This window comes from Columba livia, chromosome 9, assembly GCF_036013475.1.
Source record: "Columba livia isolate bColLiv1 breed racing homer chromosome 9, bColLiv1.pat.W.v2, whole genome shotgun sequence".
In the NCBI taxonomy this organism is placed as follows: domain Eukaryota; kingdom Metazoa; phylum Chordata; class Aves; order Columbiformes; family Columbidae; genus Columba; species Columba livia.
This window is the reverse complement of record NC_088610.1, coordinates 15,852,664-15,879,248: the sequence shown is the minus strand read 5'-3', so window position 1 is coordinate 15,879,248 and position 26,585 is coordinate 15,852,664. Positions and strand designations below refer to the sequence as shown.

Sequence of the window (26,585 nt, the reverse complement as noted above, 5' to 3'; positions counted from 1 at the left end):
AAACTTAATATCACAGATAATAATCTAGACATTTTCTTTTCTCTTTTATACAGAATATGTATTCTACCTAAGCCAAGAACACCATCTAATCTTTAGAAACACTAACTAGAGAACGACATCAGCATGCCTAAGGCCGAGTTGTGCTTTCGGTTTCTCTTCAGAGTTCTAAGAGCCTCTTTCAGAAAGCACCCCGGGTCCTGCCCCTGCTGCCATCCCGCCGGTCAGAGCAGGCACAGGCTGCCTGCCCAGCCTGCCACCGCTCACGGCCCTTCAACACAAGTTTAAAGCTGCCAGAAACCACAGGGAGCAGCCCGGGCTTTTAACAGAAGAGCTGAAAAGCCAGCATACGCTGCTGCTGCCGTGCCACACAGACAGGGTAAGGCACTGTTGAGAAACCGAGCAAATCATAAGCAAAGATCTAAGCCTTGAAAATTACTTTAAAACTAGAAAAACGGGTCACAGTTAAGAACTTGTGTCTAACAGGTCCCAAACATGATTTCTCTGTAAACAAGACTTTTTACCTGACTGCTAAAAGCACTATTTGTAGCTTTACTTTTTCAAGCTTTAACATACTTTTCAGTGTTGCAACTAACACACACTCCGACACACGCAACAGCAAGGAAACGCAGCAGAGCTGTAGAACCTGCCCCTCGCCGTTACTGTGCCCAGTTACTGAACCCAGACACCGGGAACTCCGACCCGCTGGTCCCCGTGCAGGCGAAGGGCCACCCGGTGCCGGGGGAGCTCCGCGGGCTTTCTGTGGCAGCACGGCCGGAGAAACAGAAGCGAACGGAGCGAGCCCGGCCGGGGGGCCGGGACGGCTGCGGCTGAGGATCCGCTCCGGGCCGGCACTGCCCGGGAACTGCAGGGCACTCCCGGCGGCCTCGGGTCGGAGACTAAGGCTTTTGAAGGGGCTCCGAAAGCTTCGCCTGCTCCCCAGCGGCCGCACGCCGCCATCCCGCCACTTTCGTCCGCTTCGAGCCGCCCCGTGTCTCTGCGAGCGGGCCCCAGCGCCGGCTCAGCCCTGCCAGCCCGGCCGGGCCCAGGCGCGGTCCCGCGCCCCGCCGAGGGGCCGCTCAGGACCCCCCTGCTCCGCGGAGAAGGGCCCTTGGCAGGCAGCAGCGCCTCGCTCCCGGCTCACCTGATGCTCCTTCAGCACCTGGCTGAGGCAGGGGTACCGCTCCGAGATCCACCGGTAGAACTTGGGGACGCCCATGGCCACCGCTCACGGCCCCGCCGGACCCAAACAACCGCGGGCCGCGCTCCGCCCTCCTTCCGGCGCGCCGCGCTGACAGCCGCGCCGACCACAGAGAGCGGCGGATAGAGCGGCGCTGCCGACGCGGGGCAGGGCGGGGTCCTCCGGCAGCGGCGGAACCGCCGACCCGGCGCGTCCGGCCCGGCAAGGCCCGAGCAGCCGCCGGTCACGATCAAAGCGGGGCGCGTCGGTTCTCGCCCTTTCCTCCGCCGGCTCCCACGGGAACTCCCAGGACGCGCCTCAGCACCCCACTCCCCGTGCCATCGCTAACTGCCACAGCGGGGCCTGGTGCCACACGTCCCGGTCAGGTTCTGTCCACCCTGATAGAACAATAAAGCCCATCAAAGGTCACGTCACCCCGATACTGCCACATACTGCAAAGATCATGGTAGAATCCAAAGATCTTGGAAAAATGTTCAGGTTTATGAGACAGTGACTGTGCTTTTGAAAGATTACCTACTAGTTCCCCAGAGAAACAAAACTACTATAAACATTGTAAATTCAATATTTAAATTTACTCTGCAGTGTCCAGATTTCAGCTGAACTACGACTTGAGTCACAGGAGATGGCATTACTGTGTTCAAACACTCATGGCATCGGCCCTCGGAACAGCAGAAACAAAAATACCATACAAAAATTCCAATTATATCCCATTGTATGGTAACAGGGTATAATTTTCTCTGTTTCCCCCCTCAATTCCCTACAGTTTGAATGCCTAGAGAGACATTACTCTAAGCTCACGTATTGGGTCTACTCTTGTCCGTACCAAAACACTTTTCCTGAAATGGAGCCTGAGAAACACTCACTATAGCCACAGGTTTACAGGAGAGGGAGGAGAGGGCCTGTCCAGAACCTTCTTTAAAATGTGTGTTAAAGGCAGTGACACAGGTCCCTGCCTGCAGCGCAGGGCACAGCCACGCTGCCACAGTTCCCGAACCGGCTGCCTGTGCGTCTCCTTCAGAAGGGATCCAGCACAGCAGCAAAGGGCTAAGGAAACAGTTTCAGAATATTGTAACACTTTACCAGTTCCTGCATGGTGAGATTTAAGATCCCCAATGCTTTTCTAAACATAACCAGGCCACGTCAAAGGAAACCAAAATTCAAGATGTACTGCTGGAAAGAAATATTCATTATTTTTAGAAAGCTCTTCTGAACTATATGTAGCAAAAGTTGAAAGAACCACTTTACATCATATCAGTATAAAACTTCAATGTCAGATTTTCTAATCTATAAATAAACTAGAATGAGAAAAATCTTTACAAAAATATACAGTACCTGATAGAATGCATTCTTTCAACACTGCAAAAATTTTTCACATATGCCCATAAGGAACTCGCAGAAACTTGCACAGTCTAATTTTTAAGTAGTTCCTATGTACTGCCTTCTATATGTATACAAAACACAAGTCATAACACCTTACACATCTCTAAGTGTATTCATAACATACTTGCAAATAAATTGTATATTTTACATAGACTTTGGGTTGATGGGGAGACTTTTCTGGTGCTTACAATCACAAATCAACAGAAGTAACCAGTTATCACTGATTAATACCTTCTCAAGAATACTATAGCTACAGCACTTGTGAATGGTATCATTCCAAAGTGAACAAATTTCACATATATGGAGCCCAGCCCATATACATCTGGCAGAGCAGGTTGTCGTCACTTGCTTCTTGAATGAGGTAATGAACATGCCCTTCAATAGATAAGGGTAGGCCTTTTATTCTGTTTCTAGTCTTAATGACACCTTGCAGCCTTTGTTCTATATCAAGGACGTGGGTTTTGGCCTGGAAACAAAAAAAAAAGGAGGGGAAAAAAAAAAAGAATTGTGTTACTATCCATGAAATTCCACTTCTTAAAATGCAAAAGCATTTATTAGGACACGTATGACTTCTATATGCCAGTTTAACACAAAACCCAAATGTCTACACCACTTACTTTGAAAATAAAGGATAGTCACTTTTTAAAATAATTCTTTAAAGTGGACAGATTATTGGTCAAGTTATAACTTTTGCTTTACATTTTTACAGATACATTTTTTGGAGAAGAGTGAAAAAGCTATCCATACGTATTTGAAAAGGTTGAAATGCTTTACGTTTCGCACAATTACTTTGGAATAAATGCAATTTTTTCCCAGCCTTTTTCTTGGAATTCTGGATGAAATTAAAGAACGTCCCTAGTCTGTAAATTTTAGGCCAAAATTATGAGCAACTGAAAATGAGGAAGTCTAATAACAGGTTATGCTGAGCAACTCAAAAAGAATGTAGCTAGTTCATACCAATTACACATTTGCTTTTAAAGCTCAAGCATAACATTGGCACCAATCCAGAACAAACAGTTAACATCTACAGCTCTGTGTGTGGTCCTGTAACTAAAAGAAAGGTTATGTAGACACAGCATGGTTAGTAATTGTTTGAAGACCAGGAGAATCTCTGTGCTTAAACAGCTCAGCCACATTCTTTGTTAAAATACAGCTTCAGTACTGTAGTTTGCCCTTATCCCCAACTGCTGTGTTTATCACTGCTCTGTTAAGTTTTATCTGCTATTTCACATAATTATTAAGAGAGAAATTAGAATTTTTTCCAAAGAGGAAAGAGAATAAATGCTACATGTTGTGCAAGCTGTATTTTGGATGAACAATCAAGTATTTATCAGCAGCTACAAAAGAAACAGTACATATGAAATCCTTTTTAACCAAATTTTAAAAATTTAACCAAATTTTTAAAGCAAATTTTAACCAAGTATTCCTTGACATGTAACAAAGCACATATTTATTCAGTAATAAACATCCACTCATGAAAAGCACAAAAACATGCATAGAAAGGATTCCAGATGTTACCATCACTGTAAGTCTGGAGAACTGTGCAACAGTCAGAGGGAGGGGAAGCAGGAGCCTCCTCTCTCATACTGACTGTTTCTGTTGATCTTGTCCTACTAAGAGAATAACAGGCTTTGTTTTGTTTGGTTCTTTAGCAGATCAGTTACATTTTCTATCAATAAAAATAGTCTATGGATAAAAATTATGAACACAGATAATCAAGAAGAAACAACCAGAGGAATATTTAAATTAAAGAAAAAAACCAAGAAAGGTAGGGTTTCAATTAGAAAATACAGAACTTGGAACCAGAACCAACATTTGAATATCTTATGCTATGCTTGTTTTCAACTAACCTTTTCATTGACAACTTCTCCAGTTTCGTTCACCTGTGCTTTTGTATTTCCTTTAACAGGCTTACTCCATTCCACAAGAGGATCATGGAGAAAAGTCTTTAAGACACTAAATAAAAATTTTAAAAGGATAAGATACATATAATACATATAATTTTCAAACCAAGAACACTGACAGGAGTCTAAAGTTAGCGCTGAATAATTATATTGTTTTATATTTAACTGCATGCCATGGTAAGACTGAGCTGCATGACAGGCATATGCTGGAACTGGCGTATTCGCCAGCAGTTACTGTTTCAGATGTTCACACCACAGAGAACCTTTCCCGAGTTCATAGCAAAACTAGTTGCAGTACCTCATTAGGGGCTCCCTTTGGTCTCGCATGAGCCTCATTGTGACTTCACAAGCTCTTCGGAAGAGACCTTCTGTTCCCATTGGACCCATCCCATTAACCATGTTGTGAGTGAGACGAAAAGGAACAATTTCCGGAACTTCAAAAGTTTCTCCCTTTATATTGATAAAGAAGAGTAAACCCTAAGCATTTTAAGCATTATTAAGGAGTAACATTTGCATTGGTTTTAGTTTTTTTTCACCATCTTTGTCACTGGCAGTTTTCTAGCTGACAAGAGATGTTTGCTCACACCACAGTCCTCAGCTGTTAAAGAGAAATTACAGTGAATAAAGGATACCAACATCCAAATCACCTTTTTCCCTGCTTTACTACACTGATACCGGTATAAAATTTTGTACAGCTGCTCTGTAGTCTCATGCAAAATGCTAACCTTTATAACATGCAAGTTACCTCAAAGACTTTTTTTTTTAAAATAAGGGTTGTGCAGGGCAATTTAGGTTCACTAAAAAGAAAGCAGGAGAAATAAACTAACAACATCTCTGCCTCACTTATCTAAATTAAAGAGAGCACATATTCCACACCAAAAGCATCTTTCAACAGAAACACCAAAACTCCAAATCCCACTCCAGCCACAATTCCTGCTGTTCATTTTTACAGACCCACTGGATTTTTTTGTGCTGAATTTGTGTAAAAAACCCATCAAACTCTTCATAGTAGAATTCTGAATGTAGTAATTGCAGCTTTGTTTGGAGGGTGGCAGTGGAGAGAGGAGAGTTACAAAATACAAACACACAAAAATTTGGGCTATTTTTCAGTGTATCCACATGAGCTCATCTGATACTGGCTAAATAAAAAAGCTCGCTTTCATTAGTGCAGTATACAGAACAATCACGTACTCTTTACATACCCTAGTCTGTTTGTCTGATATAAATAAGAAACAAAGTGAGAGACAGAATATTAGATACGTTAAAGTAAAAAAAAGTGGGGGGGAAAAAAAAAAACCCAACACAAGACAACAACAGAAATTAATAACTTACATGCATGTAAAACAAAGAGCAGGTTCAGGAGTGGCACTTCTCACCTTATTGAAAAGGCAGTTGAAATCCACATGCACACATTCACCAGTCAGAGAATCAAACAGGATGTTCTCACCATGACGGTCTCCCAGACCGAGTATGTAACCAACCATGGACATAACTGCCACAGAGCGACAATAGGCTGACCTACTGTTGTACCTGTGGAAATAAGAATCAGATATGTCGAAGTCACTGCCTTGGGTTATCTGTCTTTTTTCTAGTAGCATCATTAATGTTTAGTGAAAGACACCAAGCAGGTATTCCTGAGCTAGCCCAACCCTGGCCACTCACCAGGAAGTAGGATCAGGAAACGTTCTAAGGAACCATTCATGAAAGAGAGGAGGGTGACGAGGCAGAAGGACTTCTTTGAACATTTTCAGCTTTTCAGACAAAGGTGCTGACTTTGGAAGCATATGCTGGCGCAATTCTTTTCCAGTCATATAGATACCTGTAATAGACCTCCTCAATTAGACTAGAAAAAACCCCAAACATAAAGCCTTATACATACTATTACAGTGTTTATTTTAGAGAAGATAACCACCTGCATAAAGTTGAAATAAATGAACAAATGGAAAATAACACATAGAACGTGGTGGTGGTGGTGGGTTACTGGAAAGCAAATAACAAATCATAATGTTAACTGAAAGACAAACAAAAAACCCCACCCTCACAAAGCTGAGATGTTTGGAGTCCCAGACTCCCAGATGACTGCATACACCCAGACAAAGCACGAAATTTCCTCCCAAAGTGTTATTGCGCTGACCAGGAAGTTGCTGTGTTAACAAGAAATTCAAAAGCAATCTGATCTTTTCCCTGGAAAGTCACTGTACCCTCAACCTTGATTCAATTATATCTTAATCAAATCACACAAATGTAACAGAAATGAAAAAACAACAGACCAAATCTAAAGAAAAAATCCACGGTCCTTTCTATTACTCAGTGCTGCACATACATTGCCATGCTGTTGCACTGCTGCTGAAATTATATACATCATTGTATAAAAGAATGCATTAAGAAGGTTGTGTTATCAGTTCTCACAAGGAACTCGTTTATTGCAAACACCAATTGTCTTTCATTTTAACATCTACCACATATATAAATAATTATATATTACAGATAGATAATTATATATCACAAATATATAATTATATATTGCAGATAGTTAAAAATACACGTGACTGCATCTTCCTAGAATTTAGTCTTTGCTGTTTGTCTCATTTAATAATAAAGATACAATGCCTTTAAAAAATTAAAATATTACTATAGTCTAATATATTTCTTTACCTTTCTCCTTGTAAAGTTTTATCAGGATATTTCTTAAACCAGCAGTATTGTTCACCCATTCAATTATGCCACATTCGTCATTTAATGGAATAACTGCATAGGTTCGAATATGGAGTTCTCGCCTACGTGACTCTGCATCTTTTCTTAAGCACTATTCATAAAAGAATAACAAGATTAACAGATAACACAGATATGATCAAAATGTAGCAATAAACATTAACCATTATATCTATTTTCCAATCACAAGATTTAGAACTTAAAATTTGCTGTCTGCGGTAGGTCAAATGCAAGCAAAATGCTCATCTGTTCTCCAAAGTAAATTTAAAAAGATAATTTTGTAATAAAATTGTCAAACTGCATAACTTGTACCTAGCTTAAATCCCTTACAAGCAATATTTGAAATAAGAGTTTTAGTGCTTCAGAGATACTATAATTTGCTTTAACCTCATGGAAGACATAGTACCTTAACCATATTGCCAAGAAGTAAAACGTAACTAAAATAATTAGTATGGCAACACTTCTAGTATGAAAACATGAATTTACCTATTTCTCATAAAAATGTAAGAAAATACTGAATAAGAAATACGAAGCATGACAGCAGAAAGTTTGCAGTTATTTATTTACTGTAAACAACCTTTCCTGCGTATTTTTGCTGGAATAAGTGATTGTTTTGGCAAAATGTTCTATTTTATTGTTGTTACCATAAGTCTGTAAGAAGTTACACATTATCAATTGCTATTGATTTCTGCTGAAATAAGATATTTTGCAACAGTTTAAGCTTTATCTCAAGGTAAGAGTGTGCGGTTTTTTTTTGTTAGACAGTTCACCATTTTGTTCTGGTCAATAAGTACAATGCACCTGATTGTCTAACTCATCAAACCTTATTAATAAGGGAGTTGAATTCCATGAGCCGACAGTCTTTCCTTAGATCATCTTTTGGCTTACACATCATAATGTAAGATTTCCCATCTGAGCCTTTCAAGGTGATCTTTTTTGGCTTTTGAAGTGAGGCAAGAATTTCCACCTAAAGAAAAATAATAATTTTTTATTAATACCTGTATCATATCATACAAACTGAAGTGTCTAACTGTAAAAAAAACCAAACATTGCAACCAATCACATTAGCACTTCCATGGTGCTACATCATATTAACCTCAGGTCAAAACTTTATCTAAGTACCAAGAGACCACATATCTGTCTCAGGTTGTTATGACAGAAGCCACTCAGTGTCCATGAAAGTAATTATGAAGTTTCCTACTCACTCCTCCGTTTCTAGGGAACCAAGACACATTTGCAGCTACATCTGTTGACATGAACTTTGAAATGAGGTGACAACTAGAGGCTCACCGTATCGTCAAAGCCTGCAATGTAGGCCCAGCATCCAGGGAAAGGGTCGTGGTTGGCGTGTGTTCCAGGAACTGAAGGAAGAGTTGGTATCATTACAGATTGCAAGGGAATGAGAATTTCACTAAAAGTTTGCTCTTCTACTAATCTCTTAAGTGTTTTGAAATGAATATTCATGCTTAATGTTGAGCTGTTTCCATCAACCTTGAAAAAAAAAAGAGTTGTTCAAAAGTTAGCAATAAACACTGTAAATATTACCGTTATTTCACATTAACTAATAAATATAACAATCATAAACGCTTATAGTAATAAGAAAAATGGCAATCTATATTTCAAATTAAATAGGAGTGGCCACAAGTAAATACATCTGGCCTTTATGGCACATGTATTTTTCACTCAATCTAAATACAGAATAATGAAATAATTTGTTTCATTTTACCTTTACTATAAAGTTAATTTGTTCATGAAACACAACCAGCCTGTTTTTATAATAAAACTCTGTGAAAGTTATTGGGCAAGAATCAGACATGAAAGCACAAACCAATGGAAAGCCCATACACTGTGAAAAGTTACACTAGGTACTGAAATATTTTGCAATGTGCTCAATTTAGAGCTATTTTCTACTTTTGGGGGATTATTTTTATCAAGTAAAAAAATCATTTATCATCTGTTCAATTGCAGTAATGTAATTAATTGGCTAATAAAAACTATCAGAAGAAACTTTTGTATAACATTTTTGAATAATCCTATTAGGTGCATTAATTTGTTTATTTTTGTAAGTACCGGTTTGTTGCATAGTTCCAAGAGCTTATCTGTAAGGCGTGTTGCATCTCCAATAAATTTTCCTAGAGATTCCTTCATGTGAATAGCTTTGTTCAGAATTTCCTTACATCTATTAACACGCATAGGGTAAGAGGACTGGAAAAAAAAAAAAAAAAAAAAAAGAAAATTAAAATTTATTAAACAAGTCAAATCAATTGAAGAATCTTAAGAAAAAAATGCAACAAACACAGTAATTAATATATAGTTTTCTCTACTTGTTGCTTGTCATATTTAATATCTGGACAAGCATGTTCTCCAATTGAAATCTGGTACCTGAACAAGTACTAAAGTGGTACAGTTGGGGTGTTTGTATGTGTGTGGGGGGGTTACTTCCTGAATTTTTCTTGAGAGTCCCATAATATAAAGGCCAATATTCAAGAATATGCCAGTATATCCTGAATGTAATTTCACTAGCCTTAAAGAAATAGTGTGCACCACGCTTTCCACTTTGCTTTGGAATGACCTTACAACCAGGGATGTATCAGGGCAAAGTGGTATTATCCATCTCATTTTAATCAAGGCACAAAGCTGAATCTTTGATTATAAAACTGGAAGTACTATTACAACTACTACACCAAACAAAATCTGTTTTACATCACTACGTAATTCATCAGCTATTTGTTATCCAAACTTCCTTTCCTAATACATCATACAAGTCATAATGCATGTTAGCATTCTAATTTGGTACACTTAAACTGTAAAATCTGAACTTTAGACTGCAATCAAATCTTTTGCAGTGATAGCACTGATACCCTGTTCCACAATACCGTATCACAGCAAACGAAACTCTCAATTCCTTCTTAGCATCCTAAAGTAAAATAGGTTACGTTCACATTTATTAGGTTTGTAAAACTGTTTTCATCAGACATAAAGATGTAGCTATACATGTTAAGGTACCTTGGACACAGCAGTCATCATCCACATTGCTTGCTGTGGATAGGCTAAAAACACTTTAGCAACAATCACCATCAGAACTGCAAAGACTTCATCATGAGAATGGCAGATTCGGGAGATTAACTGAGAAAAAGCTGTCAGAAACTGGTAAGGTGCCAGGTGATTTGTGTGCTCTGTAATCACCTTATTTATTTTAGCTAAGTCATTTTTCATTTGAACACGTTCTGAACGACTAGCTGAAAAACACAAGATGACAAGATTATGTTCCTTTTTTTTCCATTGGAAATGAAAAGTCATTTCAATCAAGCCTAAAGAAACATTTTTTGCTGATAATTTTCATAAGCCAAAAAAACTCAAGGATAAGGAAAGGCTTCTACTGTAAAGTTCTTTTTAACATAACATACAGTGACTTAATACATATACTATTAAATACCAAGCAATAAACAAACACAGACAACAGGAGCAGACAATAGTGGAAAAGCTCGCACTATGCTCTTAAAACATTTATTACTCTTCCTACATTGATACAGTCCTAAAATTAGATGCAGTCCTTTGAGAGCAACCGCAAGGCTGATGTGGCCCCTGGTGAAAATGAGTTTGACATCCCTGCTCTAAAGCAATGCAATGGCATAAAACAAAAACATCCCATATATTTCCCTGGTAAAAGGATGCCAATGTTTAGTGGAGAGGACACAAAGAAAGTCTTTACAAGGGATGAAATTAGCACATCTGCTCCTATCTCCACCCCTGCACCTGAGGACCCGGTATGAGTAGCACATCAAAACCAGCGGAAGCAGCATCTGACGTGCCTGCAGCCAAATTCAGTTGACCTAAGCATACAGAACCAGGTCAAGATCAAGGAGCCAGAACTCTCTGCATCAGTCTAGACCTGCAGGCAATATTTGCAATTTTCACTTGTACAAAAATCTCCCACCCAAACCACATCTATGGCAGTAGTTTCAAATGCCCCAATGATGCCCACAGGATTCTTTTTCCCCTGTTTAAATGTCAGTAAAATCCCTTCAACAATTGGAACCAAGACAAATTGGAAAAAAGCCCTAAAGCCTAATGCTCAAGTGTATACAAAACCACTACTCATTATTCATGAGGCAACTTGAATTATTCAAGAGGTGACAGGTAACATGCAAGGATCTTCCCCAAATCTCTTTATCAACTTAAGTTATCTGAGGATCAATGCTATCTCAGTATATATTTTTTTTTAAAAAGTTCTACAGGGTTTAATTAAAATAATTAATACTCTCCTGCATATTAACATCTTGTAATTTAAAAGACTAATAGTACTTTCTTGTCTCACTGTGTTCTTAAGTCTAAACAAAGAACTGTAAATACACTTTTGAATATATAACTGAAAGAGCCGTGAAGTACGACACAGGAAGTATGTACTGGGAAGAAATGTTCCACCTTTATCACATTCATATGCTTTTGCCCCGAAGTCCAGCCACAAAGACAGCATTCTTGGCATTGACTGATAGATGAATTGGTTTCCATACTGGAGAGACCTGTGATTACATGTTTAAATCACAGCACGTTAGTGATTTGTATCAGAAGCATTACAAAGTTTACCTCCTCAATTGTTTCATATTCCACTCTAGACTTCAGAAATTTATGCTCAGCCTTTTAATATATCTGCAATAACTAAAAGCTTACTAATACACAGAGGTTTTGTTTTTATTAATCACAACTGCAGATGAAATAATTAACTATCTTACACAAGACACAGACAACACTTGCTTAGGCAGAAGTAAAAGTAATTAGGTATGAAAACAAACGAAAGCATCCAGTATTTTGTTTTACAATACTGCATAAAATTGGAGTCAGTCTGAAATGCTGAAAGACAATAAACTCCTTTTTTTTTTCAGTATAATAGCCATCCTTCTATAGAAACTAAGCAAAGTTCCCGCTAGGGTCTAACCTCCCAAAATGGTGAACGATGTATCTTATCAGATCTCCTTGTTTTTCCATCTTGTTGTCAGTTACCATCGGCATTAGTTTATCGTAGTATTTAGCAAGATAAAAATGTCCATCTTCCCATTCTGGCAAGAAAACTGTAACATCCTGCAACAAAATCAAAAAGAAATAATTGCTTTTGAGAGGACGGTAAAAGGAAAATAAAAAGGATCCCAAGCAGCAAGAATCTTGTATTAGTTACCTTCATGCAAAGTACATGCAAAAAAGTATTAATTGCAACTTTGTAGCTCCAAAATTTTAATTTTGCACCAAGATAAATACCTGTACAAATTAGAAGTCTGCTTTTAAAATACCTTTTGGACTTGGACACAGGAAGATAATTTAAGAGAAGATGATATGGGATACCTCAACTAGGAAAAATTTTAGTTTAATTAAAAACATTACAATCAAGTTCCTAATCCTGGTAACTCAATACTGAGTTTCTCTCATGCTTTTGAAAAGTGAAACAGCAGGATGGTTTTCACATCTCTGTTTTCCTTATAACAGCATGACATTTAAAAGAATAACAAAAAATGGCATGACATATATTAGAAAAGAAATAACTCAGCAAGTGGCATATCCATTCTCTAATAACACTGGCTTGTTTCCAGCGCCAATATTTAGACAGTACAGAATTTTAAGTGTTAGCATTTTAATACAGTCCATCAAAACTGCACGAGCTTCTGCTATTTCAACCTTCCTTGATTTGGTACATGCATTAGATCCATTATATCCATAAGCGACTGTTACAGAAGTATCTTAATTAGTAAGACAGCAGTAAGTATTAACAGCATCAAATGCCAAAACTTGTATAGGAGACACACTACTTTTAAGGAAGCACAGAGATCTGTGTCTACTTTAGGAGGCAATATTAATCAATGCCAAAACAGTATTTCAGAGGCATAACAAGATGAAGCAATGTAATACTGTTTTGGTGAAGAAAAACATACCAGTTGCCTCTTTTCCTAGCTTTTCCGCAACTGGCAGCATAGTCAAAGCACAGATACATGTCGCTACCAGAGAGAGAAGCAACACTGCAGAGCAGCGCAATGTGTCATCAAGTTATCTCACTATTTAGAGTAGCCCACATTTTAGTGAGGAATTTTAACTTGTGCATGCATAAGAAAAAAGCCATGCTCCTGTAATTTTTCTTTTTTTTTTTTTTTTTTTTACTTTAAAAGAGCTGTATTTGGTATTCTAAGCTGCCACTGTTGGGAACTGTAGACTTCTCTGTATCAATGTGTTATACTAAAACTAATTCAGACAGTTACATCTTTACAAGAAGAACTACTTCCCTCCTACACATTGATACACTGTTTAATCCCATTGACATGATCCTTGGTTGACATCATCCGTAGCATAAGAATAGTTTACTTAAGGAATATATGATTATTACTACTATTATTATTAGAAACTATTGTATTGTTAACACTAATAAATCAGATTACCTTATACTTTTTCATAACTGCATTGCTTTCAAAGTTAGCGGTTTCTTCCATAAACCTGCCCACTAGCAGCATTGCCCGGCCATGGATGAGCTGATTTTTGGTATTGCACGGTGCTTTATTTTCAGGGAAACATAAATCAACCCCCTTCTGGAGAACAATGAGTGCTTGATGAACCTCACCCTAAGGGAAAGAGGAAAACATTTTATATACTTCAAACAAGAGAGATGTAAAACTTCCACCTTACAGTTATTATTAAGGCAAAGCTTCATCCCTGGGTGTGTTCTAGACTGTTCTGGCTGTGGTCACTGAATATTACTGACTTCAAATGCTTCTTATATTCCCTTGTTATCTCAGCACTGTCGTCCCTTTAGGTTTGTCGCAATAATTGCTCCCATATTTGCAGCCTAACTCTGTTAGTTAAAAGAATACAAATAAAGGGAAGGTCTACTATGAAGATAATTTAAATTTGCCTGTGCTGCTTTGACAGAGACAGGTAATCCACCAGTTCTATACACAGCTGCCAGAAAAGTCAATGGATACATAAAAGGTCTGACTAGCAGCTGGAGGTAAAACTTCTGTGGCTCAGCCACAATCAGTATGTGTTAATAGTCGCAGCTGACATATTTTGTTCTATGTACACTGATTATGTGCCTTTTTTTCTTGAAGAAAACTAATGATTATTTTCTTGCCTGTAAGAAAGTTCCATTTTCATTTCCTTTACCTTGGACCAGAGCCACTTTGCTCTTTCTACATAAAGTTCTGAGAGCGCAGATTCCCCGGCATTCAGAAGAGCATTATAGGCAGTCTGGTGATGACCAGCTTTTCTGGCAACTCTGGCACTCTGGAGCCAACACTGACCAAGCAGCTCACTGTAATCCTGGCTGCAGAGATATAATACAATTTCCTCAATAAGCCACATACTACATAGTGATCACTTAAAATTATTTGTAATATATGTTTCACCTTTTTTCCATTTGCTAGAAACAAATACTCATTCCCCATTTCTCCATTACTTTTCCTATAGACATCACTTCTAATTTCTGTTTTGAAGGTACATAATATTGGAGAGGACTGCTTTTGTCCACAACATAAATTTCCACAGTTTTGTCTTCTGTCTTCTAACAGGCATATGGAAAACCAGGATATTACTGAGAATACAACATAGAGAGACAAGAACTAATCATGTCCTCACCTTTTACTGAGACTAAGCAAAGCCCTCCTCAGTGCTAAAATGGGCTCTTTGGCTCTATAAGAGTTCTGGGTCATTTCAATACGAGCGCACCAATTCAGGGAATCTCTTCCATGATCACCAGCTGGTTGCTGAAACATTGGCCCAATACTATGTTCCAACTCACACAGCATATGCAACCTGTGTTAGCAAAATCAAGGCAAAAATTGTTGAAAATTAGTTGCTGTTTGAGATACATACAAGTTTGACATAGCTTTTACCATTTTCTTTCTAAAAGTTGGACATGTAAGTAACTCCAAATAGTACTACTTCTTTTAAAAGCAAAAAAGCAGCAAAAACAAGCACACAAAATCAAGGAATTTGTGAACTGATTAGTTATTTTCTCACTATCCCTTTGCTAAGCTGCTGAAGACAGACAATGAAGATCACTTGGAGAGGAAGTCAATCTTCAGAAAGATTTTTTCTATCCTTTCTTTTAACAATAATTCTTAAAAAGTCTAATATTTTCAACAAATAATGTTTTAAAGGCAATATACTATTACTTAAACACCTACGTTACAATAAAGTTAGTCCATTTATTTAAAAATATGATTATTATTAGTTGTCACTGTAAAGCTGCAAAGTTGAGAGCTTGTAACCACCTCCGTTCTTATTGACAGAATCTAAGTGTAGTGGGTATGTCTGACACAGAAACAGTGACTGCTCAAAGGCTTATGAATAGCCCAGATCAATGGCTAAATCTATTTGGAAGCACTTCTGTCTCAATACTCAAGCTTCATTTCCTAAACAAAACACTGAAAAAATTACCAATGCAAAATAGAATGAAGAAGTAATTAAGAAATATATACTTCAACTGGCTAGTTTCATGCACTATCTTGCCATAATGATGCATTTACAGTGGAAAAGTATTAAGGCTTTTTCATTAAAATAAGGCTACTCACTTCTTAGTCTACTACAGCCAGCTGCAAATCTTATTAAAAAAAGTAAAACTACTGAATGGCATGGGGTTTCAATTTGTACTGCTTTTTTTTTGATATAAGAAAGAAGTGCTTTTAGGCCACCATACAAACTAAAAGCAACACTCTTAAGTTAATGGAGTTACTGGCCTAAACGCACTACTTTAAGCACATAATTAAATGATTGATTTTTATTACCTGATGTTTACATAAACTTGCTGATTTTGAAACAGTATATCCAACAGTTTCGTTATTAACATTTTTCATGGGGGACAAATATGAATTCCAAAAAAACCCCATGGTTTCCAGTTGAGTAAATATAAAAAAAAAAGTGACAAAATGCAGAGCAGTACCATTTATTGCGGAAACTGAAAATTATTACTGCTGCATACTTGATTACGTGATTTCTCGATTTCAAAATAGTGACATGAAAATCAGAAACCTGATAATGTGTTCATATCCTCGCTGATAGGATCCTCTTTCAAAGCTCGCTGCTGAAAGGGGTACAATCTGTTCTGCTCGAACAACTTTGAGTGTTTCATAAAAAGCTGCTTCATTTTTCTTCTTGGCTGATAATAATAAATGTCCTAGTCTGACACTCCAAGTAGTGGACTTCGCATCTTTGGGGAGAAAAAAAACCAAACTTCCAAATTCTGTTCCTTTAAGCAGCTGAATCTGAACATGCTAATTTGTCTTAAGATACTACTGGAAAAACAAAAACTCAGAACTAATCAATAGAATTATAGAAATACTGTCTAATTCCACCCCAAAATCCACCTCCCCCAAACAACTCCAGAAGAAACTTGGCCTTACATTCGCTTGCAATTTCTACTCAAAGACTAAATAGTTTATAATCAAATACATTCACAAGACTAAAAAAATAACAATAGCTGCCCCTTGATTCAGGGTGATTAGACTAAAACATACACTTGTTCAGAAATGCAAGGAAGTATTCATATTTTGGTATCATGATAACTTACCGGAAGCCAAATAATTTTCCAGTAAATCCCATCGTGACAGTTTCCAGGCTGCTTCCACTCTGTAAGTGTTCAACTCAGAAATCCATTCAGACCTATTAAAAGAAAATGAAGGCAAGAAAAGCTTGTGCTGCAGTCACTTTCCCTTCCCTCACCCCCAGTATGTTAGCTCTACATTATATTAGCAAACATTCTCTATATGAAACTCCTCTTACTTGAAAAGAAGCACAGTAAGTTTGATTCTAATAAAATTCAGTAAAAAAAAAAAGGATAGGCATTGATAAAAAAATAATAGCTGTACAACATGATCCCACAAACTAAATTTCCAAGCAGTGTATTTAACTTCTATGGCACATTTTAAAAGTTATCATCTTCCATTCCATTTATGCTATTAGGCTACAGAATAGCTACGGAACAAGTAACATGCAAGACAATGAATGAAAGATTCTATTTAATAAACTAAAGCACATATCAACACTGTACACAGTGCAGACAAGAGCACTGACATTTTGGCAGGTCTTGAAATTAATTTATAGATAAAGCACTTAGAAGTTTTCTAGCTTCACATGCTGACTGCATATGCTTGATAATGCACAAAAATGGCTACTGAGACACAGGTGCAGCACAAGAGCTTTGAATTACTCAAATAAACTTTGTATTAGATGCTTATAGTACCTGTTCGCAAGCACTCCATTGACCTGAGTAATTACAGTAGATAACTGACCAAGGCCTAACATGGACTTCACTACACCATGATAATGAACAATCTAGAAATAGGGAAAACAAAACAATGAAAAAAAAAATCCACACATCAATGAAATTCATGGCAGTCTGAAGGAGATTTGCATGCCTTTCACAAAATGAAAAGGCATAAACAGTTGCACCATAAGTGAAGCAAACATTCAAAATTAAAACGAAATAAGTCTATGATTACCAAATAACTTAAATCACTAAAGGCCATTTTTTAAATGTGCTTCACCACAATGTGATTTGATGTTAATTTATGAATATCCATATCAGAGCTGTGAATAAAAATTTGATTTAAAGAAATGAACAACAACAAGAAGGAAAACGTCACAAGAAGGAAATAATCCCAAAACCCAAAGCAATTTCACTCTTCATAAAAATATTTTTCATACTCTGGGAATGAAGTAGGGCCATCAAAACTCTCTGTTTACTATACCTGTTATCAGCTGTGCTAGATAACCTCTGCTTTGTAGAGAAGTGAAAGGAAAACCATAGGGATATCCTAGCCTGGGAAACTTTTTACCAATTTCCATTGGAAAACTAGTTCAAATACAGAAAGGGTAATAAATATCTTCAACTTTTTGCATGTATCACTGCATCTCTGGATATTCACTTTGGGATACCAAAAGCATGGTGGTTTTCCAGTACTGCTCAGTTTTACGGTGCCTTATTTGTTCCAAATAAAGAAAGGGATATGGGAAAGGAAGACAAATAACTATGTTGTCTTTACTCATTTTCCAATTGCTCTTATATTATGAACATTTTCCCTGGAACTCAATAATCAAAAATAGTACGTCAGAATGACTTCGAATAAAGCCTGCGGTAACTTGCTTTAATAGTTCTCTTGGCATGTATAAGTACTGGTTGACACTTAAGCAATCCAATTCCAGGCCTTCCCAAGCAACGGCTGAACTGTACTTGCTAAGCTGTCCTCACAAAAACCCGGACACAACCACCCAACTACTAACCCAAGCCTGCAAATTACAGTATAAACCCAGTAAAGAGATTTGTTTCAGCTCATAAGATGCTTCCAGTAGCAATAATTATTCAGAAATTGCCACAGTAAACTCTTATGTTCCCGTTCTACTTAAATTTTCTGAGGAAGTATTTTTGGCTTAGTCTTGTGTTCATTAAGAAGATTTAAAAAATTATTATATATATTTTTAAAAATACGTAAGGAATTTGTCTTGTATTTACCTGGTCAGGTTCCAGTTGGATAGCCCTATCATAACAGGCTGTCGCATCTCTTAACAAGCCAATACTTTCATGTTCAAGAATTTGTTCTTTGAGAGATGGTTCTGCTTTCCGAATGGCACTCACCCCAGCTACTCCATCTGGCTCATGCATAGCAGCATACAATTTCTATAGTCAAACAGAATTGGAAATGGACATTAAAAAGAACTTCCAGACAAGAAGAAGATATTGGATATATAACATGCTCAGAAGCATACATCTTCTTGAAAATGGAGAACAGTAGGACTTCTGGCATTAAGCTTTCATGGAAAATGTCAGTTTTGCTGGGCCGCTTCCAAAGCTGAGCCCTACTTTTGCTTAGTGTACTATTATACTCCTGATCTCATACTATAGAAATAAGAAATAACACATCAAGTCACTGGAAACAATCTGTGTAAAGGGTAAAATAAAGATCCTCTTATTACATGATAAAGTTGTATAATACGAAGCTGCAGACTACTTAAGGTAGAAAAGCAACATACTGTTTTTTTCAAATTTGAAACATCACTGAGGAATATAAACCATAAGGAACCAAAGCTTTATCAATCTATGCCTATATTCATTTTAAAATAAAACAAGCAAAACTCAAAGAGAACTTCAGAACCTGAAGAAATCCAAGATGCTCCTGAATATTTTGTTTCTTCTCTGTGATGAATGATTCAAAGTGCATTACAGCCCTTGTGTAAGCCTTGGAGCGAAAGGAAGCCACAGCCAGTGTATCCTGAGGTATGAGGTCTAGAAAACGTGTCACATTTTGATATTCTCCATGGTCCTCACTTGATGCTATATAAAACAAAACAAAAAAAACCTGTCCATTGAAGTTTCATTTCTAAGAATTACCTTATGCATCAAAATTCAGTTAATTCATTTCACAATTTAGTGAGATAATCTGTTTATTTTAAGAACATATTTTTCTCTTCTGTCAACAATAATTTATTTAAAACAATCCTGGTGACCTTCCTACATTTTGCAAGACAGCACAAAATACGTTAAACTGAACCTTTAGAAAACTATCAAGAAATTAACATTTCATTTTTTTTATTTTGAATCTGTATTTCTTACAATAGGTATTCAAAACAACGCATTCAGGGGGATCAAAATCCCAACACGATAGTAAGTAATCATAAAGTGGACTACCGTATTACACTAATATTGCATTCCTAAATGGTCATAATGTGAAGTGGCAAATCTAAATACTTATTTGAAGAATGTAAATGTCACTTGAAATAAAATAAGCATCACTCACTTTTTAGATCACCTCTGTCTTTGCTAGACTTGCTAGTGTTTTTCTCGGCGATAAGCATCTGAAACTTATGTCTAGCCCACTGAGTGAGATGATCAAGCATGGAGAACACTGTCTGCATGCTCAGCTGACTGAGATCAGATGCGCTGTCTTCAAGTCTCCTAGTAGACTGGTCATCATGTTTCAGAACAGCCATAATCTCCACGTAAACCTACACAAACATCAGTATGATAAAAGACAGAAGTGTCATAAAGGCATCAAAATAGTAGGAAACAGCAACTAACATGAAAATCAAACTAAAATACTAGATATTTTAATTGTATATTTTAGTAATTTGGGGCTTATTTGCAAGCTCTGGTTGTCCCATGATTTTAAGAGGAAGAAATGGCAGACAAAGTAGCAGTTGTTGTCAGGAGATTCCATACACAGAGAGAGCTTTTGAAAAGCAAACCCTTGGATTCAGAGTAACCATCACAATTATTGGAATTTTAAGTTTCAAAACGTAAAGAATGCTATTGCACTTCTGCTGCAAATACTTCAAGTATTATACTGAAGCAAGTACTTCAAGATCTGATAAAAGTCAAGTTATCTACTGGCTACCAGATCACAGATCTACTTTTTGCTTATATTTAAGTAAATACCATGCTAAGACCTGCTTCCTGCAGTCAACAGAATATGAGATGACACACGTAACAGACACCTATTGTGGATGTACTTGTCCACACAAGAAAAATCATCACACACCTCTACACACCCACAACATTTAAACACAGATATCTCAGCTGCAAAATTTCAAATTAATAGAATGTAAGTTATATTTTGAAGTCTCTTTAACTTCTACTGAAGCAAATGGAAGCAAAGCAGAATGGATGATTCTTTCCTATTCCTGCTTTGCTGCAAGACATCTATGAATAATGCTCTGTATGAATCTTGTAGCTAAATAGTTTTTCCACTTAAACTGTAAGTGTATGCAAGGGATAGAAAAAATTAGGGGTCTGAATTATTGGAAGTATACGATTTCAATCTACTTCTTGTGCATTGCACTCTCTCTTTCCACCACTCCAGCTCTTGATGTTACTGCAATCATAATTAACTGCATAGTATCTTGTCCTTAGGCAATTATTAATAGATGAAAAGGAGTTTAACACCTATACCATTTTTTCATGCAGCTCTACGGTAATTCTGCAGAGCTGAACAGCTCTTAGGATGAACAGCCCCTCCGCATTCCCACGGAGAACGCTACCTTTTATACATCTCACCTCTTGTTGATCCTCTTGACTGCATCCCAACAGAACATAGACAAGGATGTGTGGAAGCAGATAAATTGTCACTTTATAGTCATTCTTCATCATAATACTGCAGCAATCAAAAACTTTTCTGGCAAGATCATGTCGTACCTATAGAAAAATATTTCCAGGAAAAGCACCGTTACTAAGTGCAAATGCCTGAGCAATTAATATGTTTCTTTTAGTTGACAAATACAAATTAAATTCAACCAAATAATTTTAAGATACTTGGCTCCTACAGAAGGTTCAGACTTAAACTTACAACAGGGATGCCAGATGGCAGCTACTATTACATGTATCAATTGTTGATATCACAAAAAGACTGGCAAGCATTGCTCACATGTTCCACTTTTCCACGTGAACTTGCACTGCCCATAGCAAAAAACCTTAAGGCCAAGAGTCTACTACTGCATCAGCCTCTCTTCTGCCCTTAAAAGCCTGCAAAAAGGAGGGAATTTTGAAGACATTCAATTCTTCTCTGTCTGAAACAGAAAAAGTACAGTGTAGCTACTGAACTACTGTGATTAAATTCACTTCACAAAGTGGTTAATTTGAAAGTGAAATTTTCAGTGAGTCACATGTTGAAAACGGTAAAGGAAAGGAAGGAAGAGACAAATACTTCTTATGTGCCGGGACTGTGAAGTTACGCGGACATATGAAAGAAATCCTTTAGAAACTGAGAAGGTAAATTTGAGGTTTTCCAGAAGCGTTTCAGATACTCTTCAGCAGCATTTGTCAAGTACCTTCAGCTGCACAAGAGTCTCCGGACAAGGGCAAACTTGCTACACTTTTGGCTTTGACACCAGCTGTGAAGCTGAGCCAGGAAGCAGCAATGCTGGGACAGGTGCACGGTCTTTAGGCACGTGCTTTCACAGGCCTATGCAGAACAGGCATATTCCCCCATCCATCCCTGACTTTCAAAAATCAAAATGTAGTTCAAGAACTGTGTTGTACATACCAATATAGACAGCAGATTTATTCTCTTACCTTTGTTATAAGATAACCTGCCCAAGTTGCTGACCACTCTGCAAAATTATCACCTAATTTGCTTAAGTAAATTGGCTTCTTCATCTTAGACCAATTTACAGCCTTTTGATAACTCTTGTACCTGAAATTTAAAAATATTCCTTTCAATAAAACTAACTTTAAATGAAAAAAACAAACAATAGCACATCACTAATTATAAGGTGCCCTAACTGGAATCATACTAGGTTTCATCTTCTGAATATTGTAAAAAGAATTAAGAAAATACTTTCAGAAGTCAACATATTTTACTATAAAGCTTCTTAAAATGCAACATGAAATACAAACAATGTAACATGTTACCACAATTCTTAAATACACTTTGAAGTGCTGTTCAAATCAGCTTGCGTACTATTTTTTTTGACAGGAAAAACCCATAACATATATGAAAGACAAGAAATGCCAAAAAGTTTTGTTTTTTTTTTCTAAAATGGTAAAACCTAACACAAATTAGCATGACAGTCTTCCTGAGGAAACAGAGAGGAAACATAGTTGATTATTTCAAACTAGGGTGCATACATAATTTAAAGTTTTCTTCGCATTATTTTTTTCATTAAGTCATCAAAATAAAAAGCCAAATTAAAACCCAATGAGCTCCTCCTACTTCTATAAAGGGTAGCAGTAAAAAGGTAGTAATGGATTTAAGCACAAACTAAAATGCTACTGAGAATTTGTACACAGGAAAGAAAACAGAAATAAAAGCTTCAAAACATCCTATAAGAAAGACAATGCTCTAGGGACAAAAAGGCAGATCTGGGAAAGTATGAGCTCAGACTTTTACTCTTGATTTACAGAGAATTACATTCAAAAAATTCTAATTCAGCTTTATGTAGAAAGACCTTATTTGAATTTTGTATATACATGTATCACTCTTCACAGAAGAGGAACAATCACAAAACCAAATGAAGTTATTGCTAGCCTGGAGAAAACCAAGTTTTTAAAGCTGTTGTTGTCACATACCGTGTATTCAAGTGAGGTTCCAAGATCTCCTGCACGTGCTCAGGAAACCTCCTCCAAAGCCTGGAGCCTGGGCAGTCAGTGTTTGTCTCTCTACAGTCATAGATAGACAACAGCTCCTGAAAAGTTACCGTTTACATGACCAAGTTAGCAGCGAAAATATTTCATTACCATGAGAATAACAAAAACTGGTGTATACACAAAGCAATGAGAATGAAATTACAGAATATTTAATTCAGAAGTTAAAACTGCAAAACTTTCATCCAACTTTGTTAACCCCCTATTAATAGGCAGTGTTGGATTCCAACTAACTATTGAGTGTCCAGATTCTCCAGTTGGTGTTTTGACCATGTTATCCTGTATTCTTCACATCTGCCAACAAACCAGGACTAGAAGCTAGTCTGATTCCTCCTTGTGCACATGCTAATGAAATTCCATTATTCTGCTGACTACATGGGGACACTTATTTTCTCCTGGAGCAAAGAATTGTCCTGATAAGATATTAACAACAACAAAAGAGTTGGCAAACTAGCACAAAAGACTAGAATCTGAAAGTAAAGATAGGCTCGCTTTCAGTTGTTTCTTAAAAGTATAAGCAGAAACCCTCTCAGGAACAATTACTGCTTTTAATTTTTGGCTATATGGAACCTGCACCATTTCTAAGTCAGTCTCAGGATTACTGCTCAAATCACTATGTATGGACTGTTATTTACCCCTGAAACATCAGATCTCTCCTAAACTATCATGACACAAAAGCAAAGAAATCTTTGTTTATTCGATAACTCCCCAGAATTCCAAATGAGCAATGAGGAGTTTTGTGGGTTTGTTTGTTTTTTTAAAAAATTACTACCCTCAATATCCTTCTTTTACCTTGTAATTTAAAGCTGTACAGGATAAAGCTTCTAATACTTAAAATATGTACTTAAAAATGTACAATTTTATTGCATAATTCTCTATTCAGTGTGACAGGAAACAACTTGTGAAGAAAAAGTAGAATTTAAGCCCACGACTTACCTGAATTGCATATGCTGCAGAATCCTGAGCACGAACATTATCAGCATAAGCAAGGAATGCTCTGGTCAGTTCCATTAATAACCCGTAGGCAAAATTTGGATCCTCCACACCAGCCTCAATCACAAACAGAACACCAGTTTTATCAAACCAAACAGAGTAGTAGCTGTATCTTGAATCTCCAAATCATCACTTTGAAGCCTGACTCTAAATTGCTTCAAATGAGAAAGTAAGCATAGACTTCCGAAGGGTCTAAAGATAAGAGGTTTCCTAATCCCAAGGACTTTTAGAAAACCCTTAATGCTAAACAAAACACTATAACAACACTTCTTACCACAAATGTAAAATGCTTTCCTTGAGTTTCACTTGTTGAAAAATCCAGCCTGCCGGGATCTATGGCTCCCAGTTCACCTAAACATTCTCCACAAAGCAATCGGGCTTGAGAATTTGCATCCTGGCAGCCGATGAGAAGCACAGTTACCAACTGGGAGATGACTGGCTCCACAGTTTCACTGTCTGTTACATACTTGATCAATTTTTCCTAGGAAGTTGAAAAATAAATATGAGCAAAAATGAGGGACTGGGGCATCAATCAATAATGCTGCCATGAGCAATATTGTATTTCATTATCAGACACCTCTCTACTGGCTTCTTTTTCTTTCCTTGTCTTATCAAGAACCCCTCTTCTTTTCTACATTAATCTTTTTCACTTTCACTTTCACTCTTTTCCTCATGTGTTCTGATACTTGCATTCAAATTCTTTCATGCAGCGGTTGCCATTCCTTCTGGTTTTGCTGCCATTTGTATCCTTATTACTTCCCATTTGTTCATCTTTTCTTCACCCTCAGACCCTGCAAAGCCCAGGGTATCAAATCCTTTAATCAATACCCATCATTTTAATTGGATTTCTCTTCCTTTTCATTTTGGCCCAGCTTTTATTCACCACTTCCACATTTAGTCCAAATGCAGAAATAAAATTATCTTAATAATGTGAAGATGTTTGCCATTGTTATGTTCAATGAAAATTGAAATCACAGCCAACATGAAGAGAAAATAGTTCCACAACTTGTGGAAATAATTAAGTTTGATTTTCCTCAATTATTTTCTAGACTTCTGACTAAGCAAGTCATGCTGAGATTTTGCTGACCTGAGCTGCAAGAATTACTAATTGGCCAGCAACATGTATAAGGACCATTTGTTTTTTAGCTAGGTTTTTAAAAAACTTCTGACTGTAAAGTGTCCCACAATCTTACAGCTACTAAGAGGACAGATTTATTTTTTTTTAATAGATCACATACACTTTTTTTGGCTAATAACCACAGAGATTTATAAAGCAATACCGTGGCAACTTGTACTGGCTATAAAATTTATTTGAATATGATACAATTTTTCAGGGTGGAAGGCGAAAAAGGAAGAAAAAATAAATCAAAGGTGTGAAGTGGTCATGTACATCTTAGTTCTTTCAGATATTACACTCACATACAAAAAAGCTGTCCTTACTGTATTAGTCTCCTGATGTAAAAACAACACATGGTCTAACAGAGAACAAGCCCACACAATAGATTGTGGAAATGGACTTCTTAGATACATCTTTCCTAGATACGTCCTTCCTCAGGGTTGAAAGATATAAGAAATACACCACTAGCTGTGCTGCATCAGCATCACACAGATTAGAAAGATTTGAAAATCCTCTCACAAGCAGACATGATGAAAAAGAATCCCTTCGCCTCATTATACTAAGAAATGGCTAGCTTAATAAATTGTGAAGAATAAGACAGTTCATGTGAATGCCAAGTAACAGTAGGGAGTTTTAGATTATTGGTCCAGATGCTACTTTGACTTATTTTTAATTCTAATGAAAGAGGTTTTCTATACCTGATTTCTATATAACGTTTCTTTCAGGCTGGTAAGTGCATGAATACGAACATCCACATTCTCATGCTGAATAGCTCTCATAGACAGCTTCAGTATTGTCTGCAAGTCAGTGCTTTTGGAGGATTCCTGAACAAGACATGACATAAGAAGGTCAAGTTAAGTATAGCAGGAACATGTTTAAGCAGCATCTCAAAGAACACAAGTGATAACACATACAATCAACTTCCTTTCTGCTTACATTCTCACCTACAAGCTTATACCACTGTCTTCCTGTATATTTTTTAAAATGGTTTCCTCTAAAAGGCGCTATATTTACAATTTTGTGTGAATATGATTGTCTAAATAAAAATTATTAAATCAGAAGCAAATGCTTTGCTTTGAGCACCTCTTCATCTAAAATCAAATCAATTTTTACTCATTACCTTATTGCCACTAAATAATTGCTGCTTCCCATCTATTCCCTAACCATTTTGAG

At 37.1% G+C, this 26,585-nt stretch overlaps 2 protein-coding genes across 10 annotated transcripts in view; both read right to left on the bottom strand.

Annotated features, from left to right (window-relative positions):
• The window catches only part of XRN1 (5'-3' exoribonuclease 1), a 35,837-nt gene extending 34,486 nt beyond the window's left edge, over positions 1-1,351 (bottom strand). For 4 of the 9 annotated variants that reach the window (XM_065072981.1, XM_065072975.1, XM_065072979.1 and 1 more), the window contains exon 1: positions 1,142-1,345. In XM_065072981.1, the coding sequence (XP_064929053.1) occupies positions 1,142-1,216 (75 nt within the window). In that variant the 5' untranslated portion in view covers positions 1,217-1,345. Of the gene's footprint in view, positions 1-1,141 lie in introns of all 9 variants that reach the window. The other 5 variants (XM_065072980.1, XM_065072977.1, XM_065072974.1 and 2 more) reach the window with 3 other exon arrangements.
• A 1,014-nt stretch (positions 1,352-2,365) lies between these two features.
• Positions 2,366-26,585, bottom strand: part of ATR (ATR serine/threonine kinase) — a 40,066-nt gene continuing 15,846 nt past the window's right edge. Inside the window, exons 21-47 of the mRNA XM_065072958.1 lie at positions 26,111-26,236; positions 24,570-24,776; positions 24,239-24,352; positions 23,228-23,343; positions 22,232-22,352; positions 21,218-21,355; positions 19,962-20,169; positions 19,320-19,498; positions 18,680-18,844; positions 17,411-17,502; positions 16,739-16,830; positions 16,201-16,378; positions 14,806-14,982; positions 14,335-14,494; positions 13,614-13,793; positions 12,131-12,273; positions 11,620-11,717; positions 10,201-10,433; positions 9,265-9,399; positions 8,485-8,685; positions 8,018-8,161; positions 7,138-7,288; positions 6,145-6,301; positions 5,859-6,012; positions 4,781-4,932; positions 4,429-4,534; positions 2,366-3,044 (exon numbers count right to left, since the gene is read on the bottom strand). Of these exons, the coding sequence (XP_064929030.1) occupies positions 2,871-3,044; positions 4,429-4,534; positions 4,781-4,932; positions 5,859-6,012; positions 6,145-6,301; positions 7,138-7,288; positions 8,018-8,161; positions 8,485-8,685; positions 9,265-9,399; positions 10,201-10,433; positions 11,620-11,717; positions 12,131-12,273; positions 13,614-13,793; positions 14,335-14,494; positions 14,806-14,982; positions 16,201-16,378; positions 16,739-16,830; positions 17,411-17,502; positions 18,680-18,844; positions 19,320-19,498; positions 19,962-20,169; positions 21,218-21,355; positions 22,232-22,352; positions 23,228-23,343; positions 24,239-24,352; positions 24,570-24,776; positions 26,111-26,236 (4,101 nt within the window). The 3' untranslated portion in view covers positions 2,366-2,870. The remainder of the gene's footprint in view (positions 3,045-4,428; positions 4,535-4,780; positions 4,933-5,858; positions 6,013-6,144; positions 6,302-7,137; positions 7,289-8,017; positions 8,162-8,484; positions 8,686-9,264; positions 9,400-10,200; positions 10,434-11,619; positions 11,718-12,130; positions 12,274-13,613; positions 13,794-14,334; positions 14,495-14,805; positions 14,983-16,200; positions 16,379-16,738; positions 16,831-17,410; positions 17,503-18,679; positions 18,845-19,319; positions 19,499-19,961; positions 20,170-21,217; positions 21,356-22,231; positions 22,353-23,227; positions 23,344-24,238; positions 24,353-24,569; positions 24,777-26,110; positions 26,237-26,585) is intronic.